Source organism: Calonectris borealis, chromosome 7 (assembly GCF_964195595.1).
Source record: "Calonectris borealis chromosome 7, bCalBor7.hap1.2, whole genome shotgun sequence".
Taxonomy (NCBI): domain Eukaryota; kingdom Metazoa; phylum Chordata; class Aves; order Procellariiformes; family Procellariidae; genus Calonectris; species Calonectris borealis.
This window is the reverse complement of record NC_134318.1, coordinates 30,711,869-30,728,610: the sequence shown is the minus strand read 5'-3', so window position 1 is coordinate 30,728,610 and position 16,742 is coordinate 30,711,869. Positions and strand designations below refer to the sequence as shown.

General features: G+C 39.0%; 2 protein-coding genes across 4 annotated transcripts in view; one reads left to right on the top strand and one right to left on the bottom strand.

Moving 5' to 3' along the window:
- CFAP43 (cilia and flagella associated protein 43) overlaps positions 1 to 9,773 on the top strand; it is a 50,363-nt gene extending 40,590 nt beyond the window's left edge. Inside the window, exons 31-39 of the mRNA XM_075155000.1 lie at positions 1,190 to 1,276; positions 1,578 to 1,666; positions 2,064 to 2,271; positions 3,056 to 3,168; positions 4,446 to 4,602; positions 5,453 to 5,617; positions 7,543 to 7,623; positions 8,689 to 8,852; positions 9,492 to 9,773. Of these exons, the coding sequence (XP_075011101.1) occupies positions 1,190 to 1,276; positions 1,578 to 1,666; positions 2,064 to 2,271; positions 3,056 to 3,168; positions 4,446 to 4,602; positions 5,453 to 5,617; positions 7,543 to 7,623; positions 8,689 to 8,852; positions 9,492 to 9,639 (1,212 nt within the window). The 3' untranslated portion in view covers positions 9,640 to 9,773. The remainder of the gene's footprint in view (positions 1 to 1,189; positions 1,277 to 1,577; positions 1,667 to 2,063; positions 2,272 to 3,055; positions 3,169 to 4,445; positions 4,603 to 5,452; positions 5,618 to 7,542; positions 7,624 to 8,688; positions 8,853 to 9,491) is intronic.
- Positions 9,774 to 11,049: 1,276 nt separating this feature from the next.
- SFR1 (SWI5 dependent homologous recombination repair protein 1) lies at positions 11,050 to 16,438 on the bottom strand. Of its 3 annotated transcripts, XM_075154992.1 has the most exons (5): positions 15,948 to 16,438; positions 14,017 to 14,134; positions 12,427 to 12,813; positions 12,100 to 12,201; positions 11,050 to 11,468 (listed from the first exon to the last, which is right to left on the bottom strand). In XM_075154992.1, the coding sequence occupies exons 2-5, from the start codon at positions 14,110 to 14,112 to the stop codon at positions 11,427 to 11,429; spliced, it is 627 nt and encodes a 208-aa protein (XP_075011093.1). In that variant the 5' UTR covers positions 14,113 to 14,134; positions 15,948 to 16,438; the 3' UTR covers positions 11,050 to 11,426. The 3 variants fall into 3 exon arrangements, with proteins under 3 accessions (XP_075011093.1, XP_075011092.1, XP_075011090.1); XM_075154991.1 differs by having other exon boundaries at positions 11,050 to 12,201; XM_075154989.1 differs by lacking the exon at positions 15,948 to 16,438 and having other exon boundaries at positions 11,050 to 12,201; positions 14,017 to 14,148.
- Positions 16,439 to 16,742: the final 304 nt, after the last annotated feature.

The window sequence follows — 16,742 nt, the reverse complement described above, 5'->3', positions numbered from 1 at the left end:
TTCACTGAGGTGTCCAATGCAGGCCAGGGCCACGCTGACTTGTGTTTGCTAGTTCAAAGCAAAGGTGGCGTGTGAGTATCTGACCATGAAAGCAGAACATACCACAGAATACAACGTGTTTATAGTCTTATTGACCAATTTAATCTCCTGAAGAGTTTACCCATCCCTGTCAAATCATATACAACTCAACAAAAGACTGGAGAGCACAAGTAGTAGATCTGGATTTCAATACAAATGCTTACTGCCCACAGTAATAATTTTGAGTGAATATTGTGTCCTGCCAATACCTGTGTGACTCAGGTGATCTAAGTGGCAGTAGTCTGCAGGATGGTTCTGGCTCTTGGGACAATAGTATTCCATTTGCCCACTTTGTCTTCGTGGAGCTGTTTCTGAGCCCACAGAGAATATATTAATGCCTCCCTATGTCAGATCTCCTACTCGACCTGTACAGACCTCTGTGTTTGGAGCTGCAAGCAGCCATTTGTATGTGAACTACAGGGAGAGGTTTCAAAGTAGGTATCTAGCCCCCACCACTGAATAGGCTGAACTAGTTTTAAAATTATGGGAGGCCAATGTATTCCAGCTTACATTTTTCAAAATACATCTTTTTTTTTTACTTTTCTAAATGTTTCCATTGGTATATCTTTTGGTCCATGCAAACTGCCAAATACAACAAAACAGTCTCCCCAGCAGAGTATAAGCATTTAACAGCCTCGATAAAACAGATGAGCTTAGTATCCTCACACATAGCAGAACTATGTCATGACAACAGGGAAACTGCATTCTAAAATGAAGAACCCTCCACTGAACAGCATTTGAGAATTTTCGACTGGTCTTACCTGTGATGACATGAAAGGAAAAGGAAATCTCTGTGCAAGTGAAAACAAGTATCAACATAGGTCCTTACATTCAAAGTTTAAACAGAAGACTTGTAAGCATTTGTATAAGATATTTCTTACACTGATTTCTTACTTTCTTAAGCAGTGGTCTAGTTTAATTTCGCAGCTTCTCACCTTTTAGCGGTATCTACAAGTAACCACCTGAAGAAGGCATTATATTGTTAGTAAAAATAGCTCACAAGGTTTTCTTTAGAAATAAGAAAGTGTCAGCTTCATCAGTGTATACGAATGGCCATTCAATTCTTCTGCTGGCTGAGTTTCATTCCCGAAATCTTCTGGTTTTGCTATAGGTCAAGACTGCAAGAACAATCCAGACTACAAAAAATAAAATCGAAGCTTACATAGACACCTATGAAAATGCAATAGCTGAAGAGAAGGTGAGACTCTCAACAAACACAAGATGATTCAGAAATTAAAAAGTCAATGCTGTGTCTTGATAATGAGAAGAACATACTTCACTCTAAGTATGGGATGAGTTCTGGTCAACTTGCTGATCGCTGAAATTAAGCAGTAAAGGAGAGTATGTGCATAGAAGAATTTATTAAATAGTCCAGATTACCGTGCTGCTTGGGAGCACTTGGAAGAACACCACATTCTGTATTTCTAAGATATGGGCAGGTTGATGCTTTTTTTAAAATAACTTTGTGGTAACAAGGACACTTTCTGTTTTTCTCCTAGAATCTGGAATGTGGTTTTACAAAGGAGTTTGCTGACGTACCTGCCAATCTCCTTGATGAACTTTTCCAACTTTACAAACATCGACCAAAGTAAGATCCCCCTTGATTCCATCTGTTTAAATACTAATATTTCTTGTGTGTCAAGAATGAGAATGCTATTTATTTCAATAGTCTAAATTATTTTGATAATCAGTAGACTGCCTGCTTTTTATTGGATAGTTAACAATGGTTGATTTCCTATCATACTAAGGATTGCTATTTTAAGTACTTACATTTCCTTATTCACCCCACACAATCTATTTTAAATGCAATCTAAATAATCATTAGTTCTCAAAAACATATATTCTTATTTTGAGTAAGATGCAGTCTCATCTATTTGCTTTTTGGAAGAGATTGAGAGTATGAAATGTTCTTAGTTGTTTATAAGCTTCTTTTATGCAAGAGAAAATAAAAAGGAAATACTGTATGTACTGTGTATGTGCACTAGGACGCCAGTGACAGAAAGGCTCCTTGACACCACTAACCCATATGGGGACTGTTCAGGCTCAGCTGAAGATCACAAAGATGCACTTACCCTTTTAATGAAAGCCATGGATGAACTGGATAGTCCTGAGCACATGCCTAATGGCTTAGACCCATCTATATGGGAACATTTTTGTCTAGCTAGACGAAATAAAATGGAGAGTGAGGAGCTGGTATGTAAAATTCTTTATTTTGCCAGTATACTTCTTGATATTTTCAGGTATTAAACTTCTGTGGAGTTCAAGTGTAGGGTCAAGCTAGTGGTGAAATGACAATGCAGCATATATAAGCTGCATTTGAGTTTGAAGGTTGCTTCCGGCCACATTCAATTCTGAATAATAGAAATGTCATCAAGGGAAACCCGCTCTAGTTCTCCTTCAGAGGAAAAATTAGCATATTAGTGTGGATGGATTTTATCAGAATGATTGTGACCTTGATATGGTTTCATTAAAAAAAAAGATATTTTTCCTTTTCTCTATCCATACCAAAAAACTATTAAGGTATTTGATTTCCATCATCTATTGGAGTCGTTCCCTGCCATTAGCATTCTACATTTGCACCAATGCATTCCCATATTTTTCTACCAAGAGCAATTCTTAACAAAGGGTGTTGCTGGAAAGTTCTAGAAAGCTATTTATTCAGTTTAAAAGCATGAAGGTGTAAATCTGAATTATGCAGAGACAGAGATACATGACCTTTGACCAAGAGAGAAGGAAATGTGATTTCCCTTCATGTGAATAAACTATGCATAAATGAATACATTATTTTCTGAGCAGAGTGTAAGGATTGTAACCTCTATGTCTCATGTGCTCTACTGGGATTCTTAAAATACCAGGCTGCATATTTATGCATACATATGTCTTCTTAAGAACTTGTCTTCTCCGTTCTTGAAGAGGCTTGCCCTGACATACTGACAAAGTTGAAAAAGTTCAGAATGTCATGATATTGCTTGCTTAGGTGAAATGGAAAGCCCTAACATTGGCAGAGATGCAGGCCTTTCTCCAGAGAAGAATGGATGACAATGAGAAGATTAAATCAGAAATAGAAGACATTTTCCAAGAACTCACTTGGTAATTTTATTTCTTTTCCTATGTTCAGCTACATTTTAATACTCCACCAACACAGAACCAAAAGTTACATACAGAATTACACAGCTATGTTCTTCAAAACTCTTTTTTCTAGGATTCATCTAAGAGAAATGAGGTGTTATTGCAGCCCATGTGAGCAGGCCAAACCAGTCTTAATCTACCATCTTAAGTAACAACATCAGTAAGGATGACAGCATGATCTTCAATGCAAACTGACTGCCCCAAAAGCTACATTATACAATGAATCCCCCAAAGCCTTCAAGGCCATATTTGCTAGCTAGCTCAGTTAAATTTTGCTCATGTAAGCCTAAGATACAGTGATCACTCCTAATTGCAATATGCTGCTCAGTCATGTGACACCTGATTTCACTGAGCTGCTTGGACCTGCAATATTTCATTTTTTCATGTATATGACATAATTTTCACATTCATTGTCATTCACGAAAAAAAACCAGGATAAATTATACAAAAAAATGGGTACTGGCTGGGAGTCTCCTCCATTTCCTTTTCAATTGTTGTTAAGATTCCTGTTCAGTAAGGATACTTTCTCTTAGAACATCTGCTACAGTATGTTAAACTGAATCCAGTGGTTGAAAACTTCATGTATGGAAATAAGTTGCAAATTCTGTTGTCACTTTGGGAGCAAATAGAAGACAGGCTGTCAAAGAGTAACCCCTACATGAACATACCACTTACCAGTAATAAATTGTCGTGGTTTAACCCCAGTCAGCAATCAAGCACCACACAGCTGCTCGCTCACCCTCCCCTCCACGCTGGTGGGAGCGGAGGGAGAGAGAGAGAGGAACAAAACCCAGGAAAAACAAGTGATGCAACCGCTCACCACCCGCTGACCGATGCCCAGCCAGGCCGCGAGCAGCGATCGCTGCTCTCTGGCCAACTCTCCCCAGTTTATATACTGAGCGTGATGTCATATGGTATGGAACATCCCTTCGGCCACTTTGGATCAGCTGTCCTGGCTGTGCCCCCTCCCAGCTTCTTGTGCACCTGGCAGAGCATGGGAAGCTGAAAAATCCTTGACTTAGTGTAAGCACTACTTAGCAACAACTAAAACATCAGTGTGTTATCAACATTATTCTCATACTAAATCCAAAACACAGCACTATATCAGCTACTGGGAAGAAAATTAACTCTATCCCAGCCGAAACCAGGACAAAATATAAACATTTTGAGAATCATAGGAGTATTTATATAATTCTGTTGAAATCACTAAACATTGTTTTTGTTTTCTGCCATTTTAGGCTGCAGGAGGAGAAGATGAAACTTCAATTGAATTTGACTATCCAGTTTTTGCTAAAACAAGGACAGGTGGAATTGGAGAGTACTGAGATCCCAGAATACACTGATGCCATTCTCATTCATAAGAGTGTTATTGAAGAATTGAATTGCTCTATCATGGTAATTTACATTATCTGAAGGAAATTTAAGCTTTTTAAACAAATGTATTGTCCTTCAGGGTCTCTGCTTTTTCTCCAGCTTGACATCTAGTTTCAATTCATTACTACACACCACTAGTAGGCTCCATTGTAATCTAGAGGCTATTAAGAATTCTGTAAAGACTCTTATCATGATGTAAAGATTGCAATACAGACTGCTTTCTTGATGTTTGATCTATACAATTTAGATCAATGAAATGACAACAGTTTTTAGACACACCATCACTTACACACTCTCTGTAAATAGAAAATGCTAATACCGTGGGCACCAGTCCGAAAATTCCCTCAAGGCAAACTTATAGTCATGTTAAGAAGCATTTGAACAGTAGCTTACATTAAGATTTAAAAAATTAATATACTTTTTTATGTAAGGTGAATTTGGTGATCACACTTAAAAGAGTTTTTCATACTCTTATTAAACGTTCTTTTTTTAGGCATTCTAGCTGTACAAAAATTGCTTGTTACTGCTACTGCACAAAGCCTTCAGTAACAAATGCAGAATACCTTATACAGAGCGAGTCTGTGTTTTGTAGAGTTAAAATGCCTTCGCGTTCTTATAAAAGATAAAAGATGGAGAAAGAGGTTAGTTGTAATTTTCTTCATCTTCTTCTACGATCCAAGGCTGTGGCACAAGGCATAAAAGGGAAAAAAATTCCACAAAAGATAACCATCTGGAGCAAAGTCTGAAAGATACTGCAGTATAGCATGTTTTCCTTACTAAAATTATAACTTTGGAAGCTTGCACATCTTTTTGCAAATAATTATTCCACAATCTGTAAAGTGTGTTAATTAAGATTAATCTATTTTTTCAGGCTCAAGGAGAAAAAAAAATTGCTAGCATGGTGGAATGTAAAGAATTCTCTAAAGGGATTTTTCAGCTGGAATGGGAACACAAGAAAATGAGAATGCAGATAGAAGATCTGAAACAGAAGGCTCGGGATATTGTAACACTACCTATTTCAAAAGATCGCCAGCTAGTGAGTTACTTTCTCTAATTTATATTTTGACTGCAGAAAATTTTGCTGCCTATACCTGTAAGACCATTTATACCTCTTAAGTCTCTTACTACTATGGAGAAACCTGATGCCTAATAGGTCAACAATTCAGCTTTCAAAAGGAAGTTTTACTCTTGAGATTGATCAGTGATTAAGTTCTTTGGGATGTTCAGGTGTAAACAAAGGCAAAATTAGCCCTAACTCTTAGTGTTTCAAAACTGGCACTGAGAATAAGGAATCAGGATTTTGCAGCTACAAGGAAGAGTTCTTTTAAATCAAGCACACAACTTCCTTTTAAGTGAAAGGTGTGAGGTGCCCCCATCTGGTATCTCACAGAAATACTGTAGTTTTTGCTCAGTATACAAAGATTGAGCATTCCTACAGGAACCTGACTGAGCCCCACTGCCTGCCATTTGTTGGCCCAGCAGCAGAACGACAGGGAATTGTTTGGCAGGCAAGAGGCAGCAGCTGGCCAGCAAGTCAGCACCCACATAGCTTTGAACAAGTCCAGCTGGCAGGCCAGAAAACAGGTAAATGTTGTGGGAGAGAGCCAAGGATACCAGTGGGAGAAGAGAGGAGGAAGAAGAGAGGTTGTAGGGGAAGCCTGAGGGTATTGCAGTATGGGATGTAGAGGACTGCAAGGAAAGCTGGTGGGTTTGTGACAATGAGGTTAGGGGCATAAAGGTTTGGAGTAAGGGATGTTGGAGGATGGGTAGGCTGGAGATATTTGCAGAGGGGAGAGCTATAAAGCACAGAGAAAATGAAGAATGGTGGAGGGCAGGTAAGGATATTGCAATTCAATCAAAAGCTTAAAAGAAAATCCAAAACACATGTTTTGCTCAGGCTTCATTTGTTTTGCTGCTCTCCAAACTGCTTGTTCACTTCTGAATCACAGCCAAGGGACTTCCATAACTAACACCAACAAAACAGCTTTCCAAAGAGGTGATGTGACAACACACTGAAAAGTTCTTGTAGCAAATTTATTACCAGAGTGCTGCCATTAGCTCAAACTTCATTTAAACTGATGAGCAGAACTATTGCCCTTCAGACAGAGTTAGACTTGCCCGTAGCAAAGGCATATACCAGTTTAATCAGAATTTGAATGCTCTGAGGGGCTTGACTTTTTGAGTAGAAATGTGGGGTTAGTAGGAAAGACAAGGCAACAGAGACCCCAACAATAGGAACAGAAAGAAAGATGGCTTAGATAAATGTGTGAGGGTAAGGACCTGAGAACACCTGGAATGAGGAGAAACACCTGTTTTTCCTCTTCTAATTAGAGCAGTCCACAAAATTTTCCTTGTCACTTTGGTGGGACAGTACTCTGGAGGGGGATGTATCTACATCTACAGAAAACTGTCTACTGCCCATTATGGGTCATACAGACTGTTTTACCATTTGTCATTTGATAAAGAGATATTTTAGTAGCAGTGTGCCCACGAAAAAATCTGTAATAAATTCTCTGAAATCTGAATTACAATGCAGATATAAAAACAATAGAAGAAGTAAGAATTAGTAGGAAGCCACGTGACAGAAAATAATCACTTTTTTCTCTGGCCTAAAGACACACAGTATAGCACTTTGGCCTCCAGCTGTGTTAGCTTAGACTACCTTATAAGCAAAAGTATAGCTTGGGTTTTTTGACAACCTCACAACAAATTTGATTGGTCTTTGTTTCTATGTTAACACATAATAGATAACATTCTTTTTGACAGCTGTACAGTCTAGTATTCACACAGCATCCAAGAATATATTTACCATGTCCATTTATGATCACTAGTAAGTCTTTCCACTGTGCAGAATTCTAGTTTTTTGAGTTTCACATAGTATCATTGTCTTTACAGAAGTGTGGAATTGTTGAGAATAAACAGGCTTAATAAGATGGTTTTTTTCTGTTTTTAACTCTTCAGTTCCTAACTGTGCTGAACTATGACAGCCGCATCGCCCACCACATTTCAGTGATGGAGCAGACTCTTGGCATCATGGATAAGGTAAAACCTAAGTGAACCCCACATTTGAGAGACACATCCTTAGTTTAAATGCAACTCCTCTCCTTCATTAGCAAGAGGTGTTTGTAAGGAATAACTGCAACTGATGTAGGCATACTAACTCTTCAGCTAACTCAAGGACTGTTGGAGCATAGCCTTAACAGCACACATAGATGGATATATATATCATGTATTTATTCATCTGGCTTTCAACAGTTTCTTCAACTTGCACTGAGCTGTCTACAGTAGCAGTTCTCTAAAGTCCTTGGAAGCAGTCATCATACATTGATTGCTGCATAGGTCAACCTTATGGAAAGAAGTCTACTTGCTCTGTTACTGGAATTAAATGCTTTCCTTCCTGAACATCTGAATGCAGATCTGCTTATCACTTCTTACACAGCATTGCCTATAAAAGTCACTCTTCCATTTCTAATGAAGCATTCTTCCAGTCTTCACTGCTTAATGTTTCTCTCCAGGGGCGCCAGCCTGTTCATAATATCACTCCTCCCCTCTATTCAAAATAACACAGACACCACAGTCTGATTTGCTGGCTCCCTCATCTATTTCAATATTCAAATTATGATTATCCTTGTTTTTAAGTGATTCCACTGGATTTTGTCCAGGTTGCTCTAGCTGGCATCAGCTTCCTTTTCCTCTTCAAGCTTTAGTATTTATCTTGTCCCTGTACAGCCCATCTGACAGCTTCAGCACAACCACCCTTTCTTCAGCAGCTCCTAGCATCCAAGAGTGTTTTCAACTCACTGATTCCATTGACTTCCTTTCCTCCCATTGCCTTTCAAGTTTTATCTTTAATGTATGTCTCTCCCTGATCCATACCTCTTTGTTCCTTGTCTGCTACTTATATTAGAACTCCATAAAGCATACTGGGATATGTGTGTGAAAGACACTACAGGAAGTAAAGCTAGAATGTGCTACTACTCAAATCAAAATACATGAGTTTACTGAGCTACAATGCAGTGCTTAAGATTGTAGGTTTCCATCAGAGGTTTGTCTGAACAGCTTTTGTATAAGCTCATATATTTGCTTTATTCATTTGGAAATGGACAGCTGCACAAGAAGAACGTGAAGAACCGTCAGAAAAGAATTAAAGAGTTGGAGAAGTGCATCAGTTTAAAAGCGCAAGCAAACTATGAGCTCAGCCTGAAGCTCAAAGAAATGCTCATCTCTGTTTCAGAAAGGAGGCACATCTTTGAGGCAGCCGGTGAGTCACAGTAATGAACTTTAAGTCACAAGCAAAAAACATTCAGAAAATATTTCCAAGGCTAGACAGTCCTGTTCTCCATCAGCATCAGCTAAGGGGCAAGGAGTGCCTATTTATTACTGTACGTGCACAATTAGCAGTGCCCTTTCTACCACAACAATTTAACATTGTTTACTTAAGAGCATACTTAGAGATTGTTGCTCTTGTAACCAAATTTAATTGACTAACTTGCTGAAACTATTTAAGTCAAAATATTATAGTCATTAATATCTTCATTAGACAGCATACTTTCATTCTTTCTCAGAACTGTTCAACCCACTTCTGTCCAACCATTCAAGGGAACAGAGAAAGTAACATGAAGCTGAGAAGGGTATTCACTATTAGGAAAACTGTAGAGATCTTTCCACTAGTAAAACAGTCAGAGATTTTCAAAACAGTGGGTACTTGCTAGAAACTAAAGGTGCTTTTTTGAAATTTTTTGCTTTATTCAGTACTATAGACTCACGCCCAACTGTGAGCCTTTTTTAAAAGCTTGCCTATTTTATACAGAACTTGGAATAACCCCAGGACAGGTCCAATATAAATATAAACTCTGCATCCCCTACAAGTACAGGCTAACCCTTATATCTTGTTTTATGCAGGCACACAGCACATTTCCAAAGATTGCAAAGCAGCGTTACCGAGAGATTTTGAAGCAGAAACACCTACGGGGTCTTGTAAAGGAACAGGAAGAACAGTTTGAAATCCTTCAGGAAGAAGTTGAAAGACTGAGATCGAGAACATTCCCTATTCTTTAAAAACCAAAGTCCAGGTAGATATATAATACCATGGTCTTGTCTAAGAAAAAGAGCTTGGACATTCACCTTTTCTCCCTGAACTTTTCTTTCCACAAATGATTTCTTCTGTAATTTCTTTAAAAAATAACTTCCGTTTGAAAGATGCATGTTTTTCTGTTTTGTACATTTTATACCTAGTCTTATCCCCATTATATTTCAGTTCATGAGATATAACATTTCTGCTGTTTTGATTATATAAACCATATAGTTCATTACAGAAGACAAAAGGTACAAGAAAGTGTAGACTAATAGAAGAACAGGTGTATTTGTATATCCTTAGTCTGCAATATGCAATTGTAGAACATTTTGAAAGTGAAGTACTGCAAGAAATCCATGAATTTGCATCTGCTAGAATTCATGTCTGTGGCTTTGACTTCATTGTGCTTTTTAGAATATATTTATACCTGTGATGGCACAGGTGTAGGTGGCTGAGAAGATGAAGGTATGCTTTGGCATGACCATGTGCGCCACTTGGCCGAGTCCTGAAAGCTGCTGTTGCTTTTGATAGCATGATGACCCACAGCCACCAGTAGCTGTGGCTGCTGCCACTGGCAGAATCACAGGAAAACCAGGTTTGGAAGCATCTGGCCTCCTGAAATAGTTGCTGCTATCTCCCACCCCTTTGCATTGATATGCAGTCTATTCTCCTGCCCGATCTCTCTAAGAAAGATAAAGAACCCTTGATAAAATTAACCACTGCTGGAGACCGATCTACCTACTCAGGCATTCTCACCGATTTTTATTTCTCACCATGTTCGTTAATTCTTCTCCTCCTTTCATACATTCACATAAAATCTAAACTGATTCCATTGTGAGGGCATTAATAGCTTTGATACCTTAGTTTAACAAAATTCAACACTTATAAGGAAAACTACTTCTGTTGTGATCTTGTACACCACCTCCTTTTTTGCTTTATCATGTCTAACTGGGGTTTGTAAGGATTCTAATTAAATCTCCATTCTTCTTGCAAGATTTTCTTCCTGCCGAAACTTCCCTAGAAGTAACAGAGTTCCAAATTTGCCAAGGATCTCAGGGAAGAGAACTGCCCCCTTCACCAGGCAGCATCATCGTTTTTTATTAACCTAAAGAGGCACTAGAAATAGTGTCTTAATACTCAAAATGTGATTAGAAATATAGGTTGTTCTTCATTAATTCTCTGTGGACAGCAACATTCAGTGTTCTTAAGAGCAAGTTGTGGATACAGATTTAAGTCTAATGAGTCCTACCAATGTTAAAAGGGTCTGTATGATCTTTGATTTTCTTTCCCTTGAGATATCTAAGAAATTACTCCCTTATTAAGGAAACAGGAAATGCCACCTGTAAACAAAACACAGTAAGGAATGTGATCGCATATAAAACAATATTCATAGCAGGGAGAGCTATAGAGGAGTTAAGATTTATTGTTACACTTGATGAGCAATGAGTTTAAGGAGGATAAAAGCAGACAGAAGTCACCACACTATATGCATAGGCCATAATGTGGAAATAAGCAATTTCAAGTTAAGATTAAAAAAAAAAAACCAAACACATTTTAAAAAGACAACACTTACTGGAGGATAAATGAAATGCTTAAGTTTTATTCAGCTTTATGATGCTGTATTTGAAGCACTCCCATTAGACAAGGCCTTGTTTTTCTTTTATTTGAAGAGAGAAAACACCTTGGCTCTCACATGAAGTAGTACAGTAGACAGGTGTTGGTTGCAATTTTCTTGCCTTCCCTTCTATTATCTCAGCCTGTGGCAGAATGCTTAAGTGACAGCTTCCCTGAAGACAACTGTCTGGACCAGTATCTGAAAATGATTGCACATTATGGCACATTTCCCTCAGTAATAATTAAAGCTATTGAGAACACCTCATTGCAGCTTCAGAATATTAACAACATGAAAATTAGTTATCTTTACTTGACTCACAAAATGCTGTCATTAACTGACGGGCAGCAGAAAGACATTTGTAAAATGGGGAGCTGAACTCTTCCCCATCTGAACATCAACAGAAATGACAATTAATTTGAGTTCATTATTTCAAGAATGGACTGACTTCCACCTGTTAAAGTATTATTTTATTCCATTTTATTTTTATTAAATAACTATTACTGATCAAGTTATCGAGCCAGGTTTTCCAAAACAGCATGAGTTCGATCTTTTCCATTAAGTAATGCCTTTTACAGTGCCTACTGTATCTAAGTACAGAGCTTTACAAGTATCTCCTGAGAAAACCTCCTAACCTCAAAGCATAAAGTCCACTGTCTGATCAACATTTCTTATGTGATGAGAATTCGTTCAGTCTCTTCTGCTTATGCCTGTGTGTAACTGAAAGCTTTGCACCTGTAGATCAAACATCTACAAAATCTTCTTCTGTTCTGCTGTAGTGCAATAACTGGTCTTCTAATCCAAACGTATCTACCAGCTGAGTGAGACTCACTTTCTTGCCATCTGCAGAAAAGGCTGACTGTAGTTCATACAGCATCAGCTGGGTACTACTTCTCCATTTCACTATCAAAGCCTGCAGTTCAGACAGGTTGTTCTGAAATTGGGACAAAACAAAAAAAATGTTATCGTTGGCTGAAATGTGGGTTTTTTTAATATCCTGCAGGTGTATTTTTATAAAATGCCTTAAACTGAGACAACACACAAACACCGCACAAAAAAAAAGAGTCAGTATTGTTGCTTAAATCAATAAATGAGGATCACACTATGAACAGTACTTCAAAGAATGACTTAAAAGTGCTTTTTTAGAGGTTCGCCTCACCTTAGATCGGTACATCTTAACCAGTTTGAGCCTTCGAAGTAGTTCTTCCTTCTCTTGCACTTGTTTCACCAGCCTTACTTTTTCTTCCAGGGACTGTTGCTGACTAAGATCAGCCTGTAGCACATGAGAATTCTCTGCTGATCCACAGAGATCGTTTTCCTGTAAGGGACTTTTGAAACATGTATGTCCAGTGTCATTTCTTTCCAGGTTTTCAGAACCATCTTGTAATCTGGAACAATCTGTATTTGTCTTTGGCAGGCACCCTTTGTCAGCATCAGCACAATCTTTTTCTTCAGTGTCTATTTTGAGCCTCTTTGCCACTGTAAAGTTCGCATTAAATGAACGTCTTGTTTTCCTTAATCGCTCCCTCAGAGCTGCACTCAGTGGCTAAAAAAAACCAAACCAAAACAAACACACCCCAGAGGGATTAGAATAATCTAATCTTTTGATCAAATTTCAAAGAACTGTTTACCCTGGTTATTATTTACATAGAATATGTCATATATGTAAAGATAATTGTAAAGCCAGACTTCCTAATTCTCACTATAGCTTTCACAAACATAACAAAGTTAACTTCTTCCTTTCACATGTGTTTGCACATGCAACTGCAAGATATGGAAAGATATTTTTCTAGGAGAAAATCCTGTACTCCACTGAGGCAAACCTACTCATCTAGTCTTTGTGCAGAAGATATATAGCGTATTTCAACTTGGCTGATTTTATTCCATCATGTTCAATTTCACACTCTAGTTTAATGGAGATAAGGGATGGGGGTTTTTTGCTGTTCCATCCCACCACAAATACACTTTCTGTATTAGCACTAGTATAAAACAGCTGTATTCTACTTGAAACTATTAGAAATGATCTGTATAATTTTGACTTGTTCATGCTTTGAGATCCTTTACTGATAAGCATCTAAAAAGGGATTCTTTTTCTTCAAAAGAAGTTAACAATTTTTTTCTTTTTCTTCTTTTTTTTTTTTTTAATAATTCGTGTCTAACCTTCTTACCTGTGAAAATATACTAAAATATGGGAGAGAGGGATTAGTTGGAACCCTTGCAAACTAGCCCTATCCTGCATAGGTCCAGATGCTGAGCGTGACAGCATCACCATAACGCATGCTAGGACAGACATCAAAGTAAAGCTCAGCATTATGGATAATATACAAACTGAAAGCAGTGTACTTTGTTCAAGTGCAAGCAGAAGTCACAGAAAGTCATTCTGCATACATAGCAACCCAGAAAACTAGGATTTAACAAAACTGAAGATGACAGATTAAAAAAAAAAAAAAAAAACCACAACAAAAACAACAAAACCCACCACTCCTACATTGCATTTAAATTTATTAGTATGGCATTTTGGGTATACTGCTCCATCACTTTATATTCACAGCAAACATCTGCATATTCAGAGCAAAGTATACCAAGCACATTCCTCACCTGAACAACCTTGTAGCTATAGGTATTAGCTACCTATCTTCAGCCTTCCAGCGAACAGTATCTCAGTGACTTCCAACTGTTTGATGATTTCACAAGCATTTTTGTTACTATGAAGAGTCACACTACTGGAAAAACGAATAAGTTTTCTTACCTGTTTCCCTGAACTAGTGCCCTGTGGAGCTGCTGTCCCAGAATCTTTTGGAGTATTGCACAAAGATGTCAATTTATCAAACACTGGTTCTTCCATCTCAAGATGGATAGCAGTTCTGCTAAAAGACAGAATGAATTATGTATGGTGCCATTTTCACCTGATTACAATGAGCCATGTGGCTGTAGAAATTAGTAAAAAGCTCTGATAAGAAATACTAAGGCTTATTTTCTAATTGTTAAGTTCAAAAAGACATCTGCATAAGTTACACAACTGTTTCATGTGCTAAGTAGCATCTTGCTTTGTGAATGGCTTTTCTTCAAGAGGATGAATGACACTACTAACTGGTAGGAAGTATCTTACTGTGAATATTGTATATTATTTTTCCCTCACTCATAAAGCTCTATGGAATTTTTTTTTCTTAAAAAGATGAAAAATATTATAAAAAGTCTTACAGATATTCTCCATTATAATTTCTTTTCTATCTGATATCCTCTTTCAAGAGTTAAAAAGGAGCAAGACAACTTATGAAGCACTCGAACCCATTATATTATGCCTATAAATCCAAGGTCAGATCCTGCAACATCGAACTCTTCAAAAAAAGCCCACTCCAAACAAACTGTATTTTCTTAACCTGAATGACCCTTACTGCTTGTCTAACTCAAAGGAATAATCCTCACTAAGTCAGGTTGTGAAGAACCAGTCCTTTCATTTAACTGCATCCCAAGTAGTGATAAAAGGATCGTTGAGAGCCACAAGATTTTTACTGTTCACATGTATAAACAATTAATCTTTTCTATAAAACAAAGTAATTGGGTACCCAGGTCTGTGAAAATAATCCACTGTTTCATTTGATCTTTCTGGGAATGCTGCTTAAAAAAGTAATTACTCACACAAGTAGAATTTTAGATTAAAAGCAAGCATCTCCAGATCACTCAGAAAAGACCCTTAATTAAAATGATAAGTCATACCTCTCAGCAGGTACCAACTTCAAATTGATTTGGCAATGCTTAACTTAGTTTAGCACTTGTGAACCACCTGCTAATGACCAAAATGCAGCTGGAAAATCATCAGCTACACCTCTGTTTACCTGCAAATTGCACTTAAGAGTTTCAAAACAGAAGCCTCTTAAAAATGAAATCCTGCAAACAAGTCACTAGGCAACAGAAGACTGGCACAAGGGGCTTCCTCTTCAGAGATGAAACATACCAAAGCCTCAGTATGCCAAAGCCTTACTAACCCAGCAACCCTGGTCCCCCTGGCTCTATACCAAAGGATGCAGGTCCTCATTTATCTTACAAGTCAACATTCCCCCCAGTTGTTCAAAATTCAACATACAGTATTCTATTAAAAAAAACAGACTTCAGTAAAGAAAGTCTAGTTAATTGGGTATTTTAGCAATCTGTCAATTAAACAGGAAACCCACAGCACCTATTAAATATAATGCAAGTTATCACTATTATTTCTTAATGTAAGCAAGAGCCTAGAAAAAGGTACATCATGCCTATGTATACAGTATGTCACAAATATGTAATAAATCTTAGTAAGCAGCAAAATAAATTCAAGCCTAAGAGCTAGCTTCAAACAGACTTGTTCAACTCTTTCAAAATAAATCCTGTGACTCTCTGCCTTTACATTCTAATGCAGACTATTTGTCTTCAAATGACCATGCCTACAATTAATACTTTTTCCAATGCTGTTACTTTAACTCTGTTTGGCAGCACATTCACATAGATCTCCTGCACCCTTAAATCCTTCCCCAAGATCTCAGCCTAAGAATCCTTTACATTTTCAAGTAGCGATGCTATTTATCACACAGAAAAATAATTCTGTCCAGCAAGTAAGGAAAACTTGGGCTAGAAGGAGAAAAGACAATTTTGCACTTCAGTACTTACTTGATTTTGCACTTTGGGTAAGTCCCTGATGCTACCTACCTGTTTTCCTGCTTATAGCTACAGTATGCAACAGCACTCACTCCTTTTACGTTCTGCTCTCACCAACGAAGGCTCTGTTAACACTCAGTGACAATTTTTCCCTAGCTACTTTTCCACCCTACAGAGAAGCAGAAAGAAGGCCGGGCAGCTCATAAGCAGAGCCACAAATCCGAGGAGCTCTTTCTGCGGTGACACACCCGGAGGGCCAAGAGGCACCCCAGAAACGGAGCACAGCGGAGGCCCGCAGCGCAAGGACAGTCCAAGCCAGCGGCTGCTCCCACGCCGCGGAGCGAGGGGAGGCCCCTCACGGAGCACTCGCCCCCTGCCCTAACGAGGCCTAGCCCGCCCCTAGGAGCCAGCTGGGCCAGGAGGCGGAGTGGGGGTCGAGGAAGGAGACAGCCCTGAGAGACCCCTTCCCCTCTCCACCGCCAAGCCGTGGGGAACAGAACGCCCTCAGACACCAGGGACAGGAGCCGAGCAGAGAGAGCCCTCCCCGCCACCGCCGGCACCTCACCGGCCTCAGCGCTTCAATCTCCCGCTTCCGGGGGAAAAGGGCGGGGCCAGTGGGGTGTTGGCAGTGCGCCTGCGCGCGCGCGCGCCGTCGTGCCTAGCCGGCGCAGGCTGCGGTGCGCCTGCGCGCAGTGGAAGGCGGTGTGGGGCTGTGGTGCGGGCGGGCGCGCGAAGCTTGTTCCTGCGGTCGGTCGGGCGGTAAATGCTGTGCTGGACACCGCCGCCGCAAAGGCGCCGGGCAGAGCAGGGCTTGTGGAGCCCCCACTGCGGGGCATCCCTGGGAGC

Coding starts and splice junctions, on each gene's coding strand:
- SFR1 (XM_075154991.1), bottom strand. CDS start 14,112: ATGGAAGAACCAGTGTTTGATAAATTGACATCTTTGTGCAATACTCCA. Junction 12,814..14,016: donor GCACTAGTTCAGGGAAACAG/GTAAGAAAACTT, acceptor GGTTTTTTTTAG/CCACTGAGTGCAGCTCTGAG. Junction 12,202..12,426: donor TTAAGATGTACCGATCTAAG/GTGAGGCGAACC, acceptor TCCCAATTTCAG/AACAACCTGTCTGAACTGCA.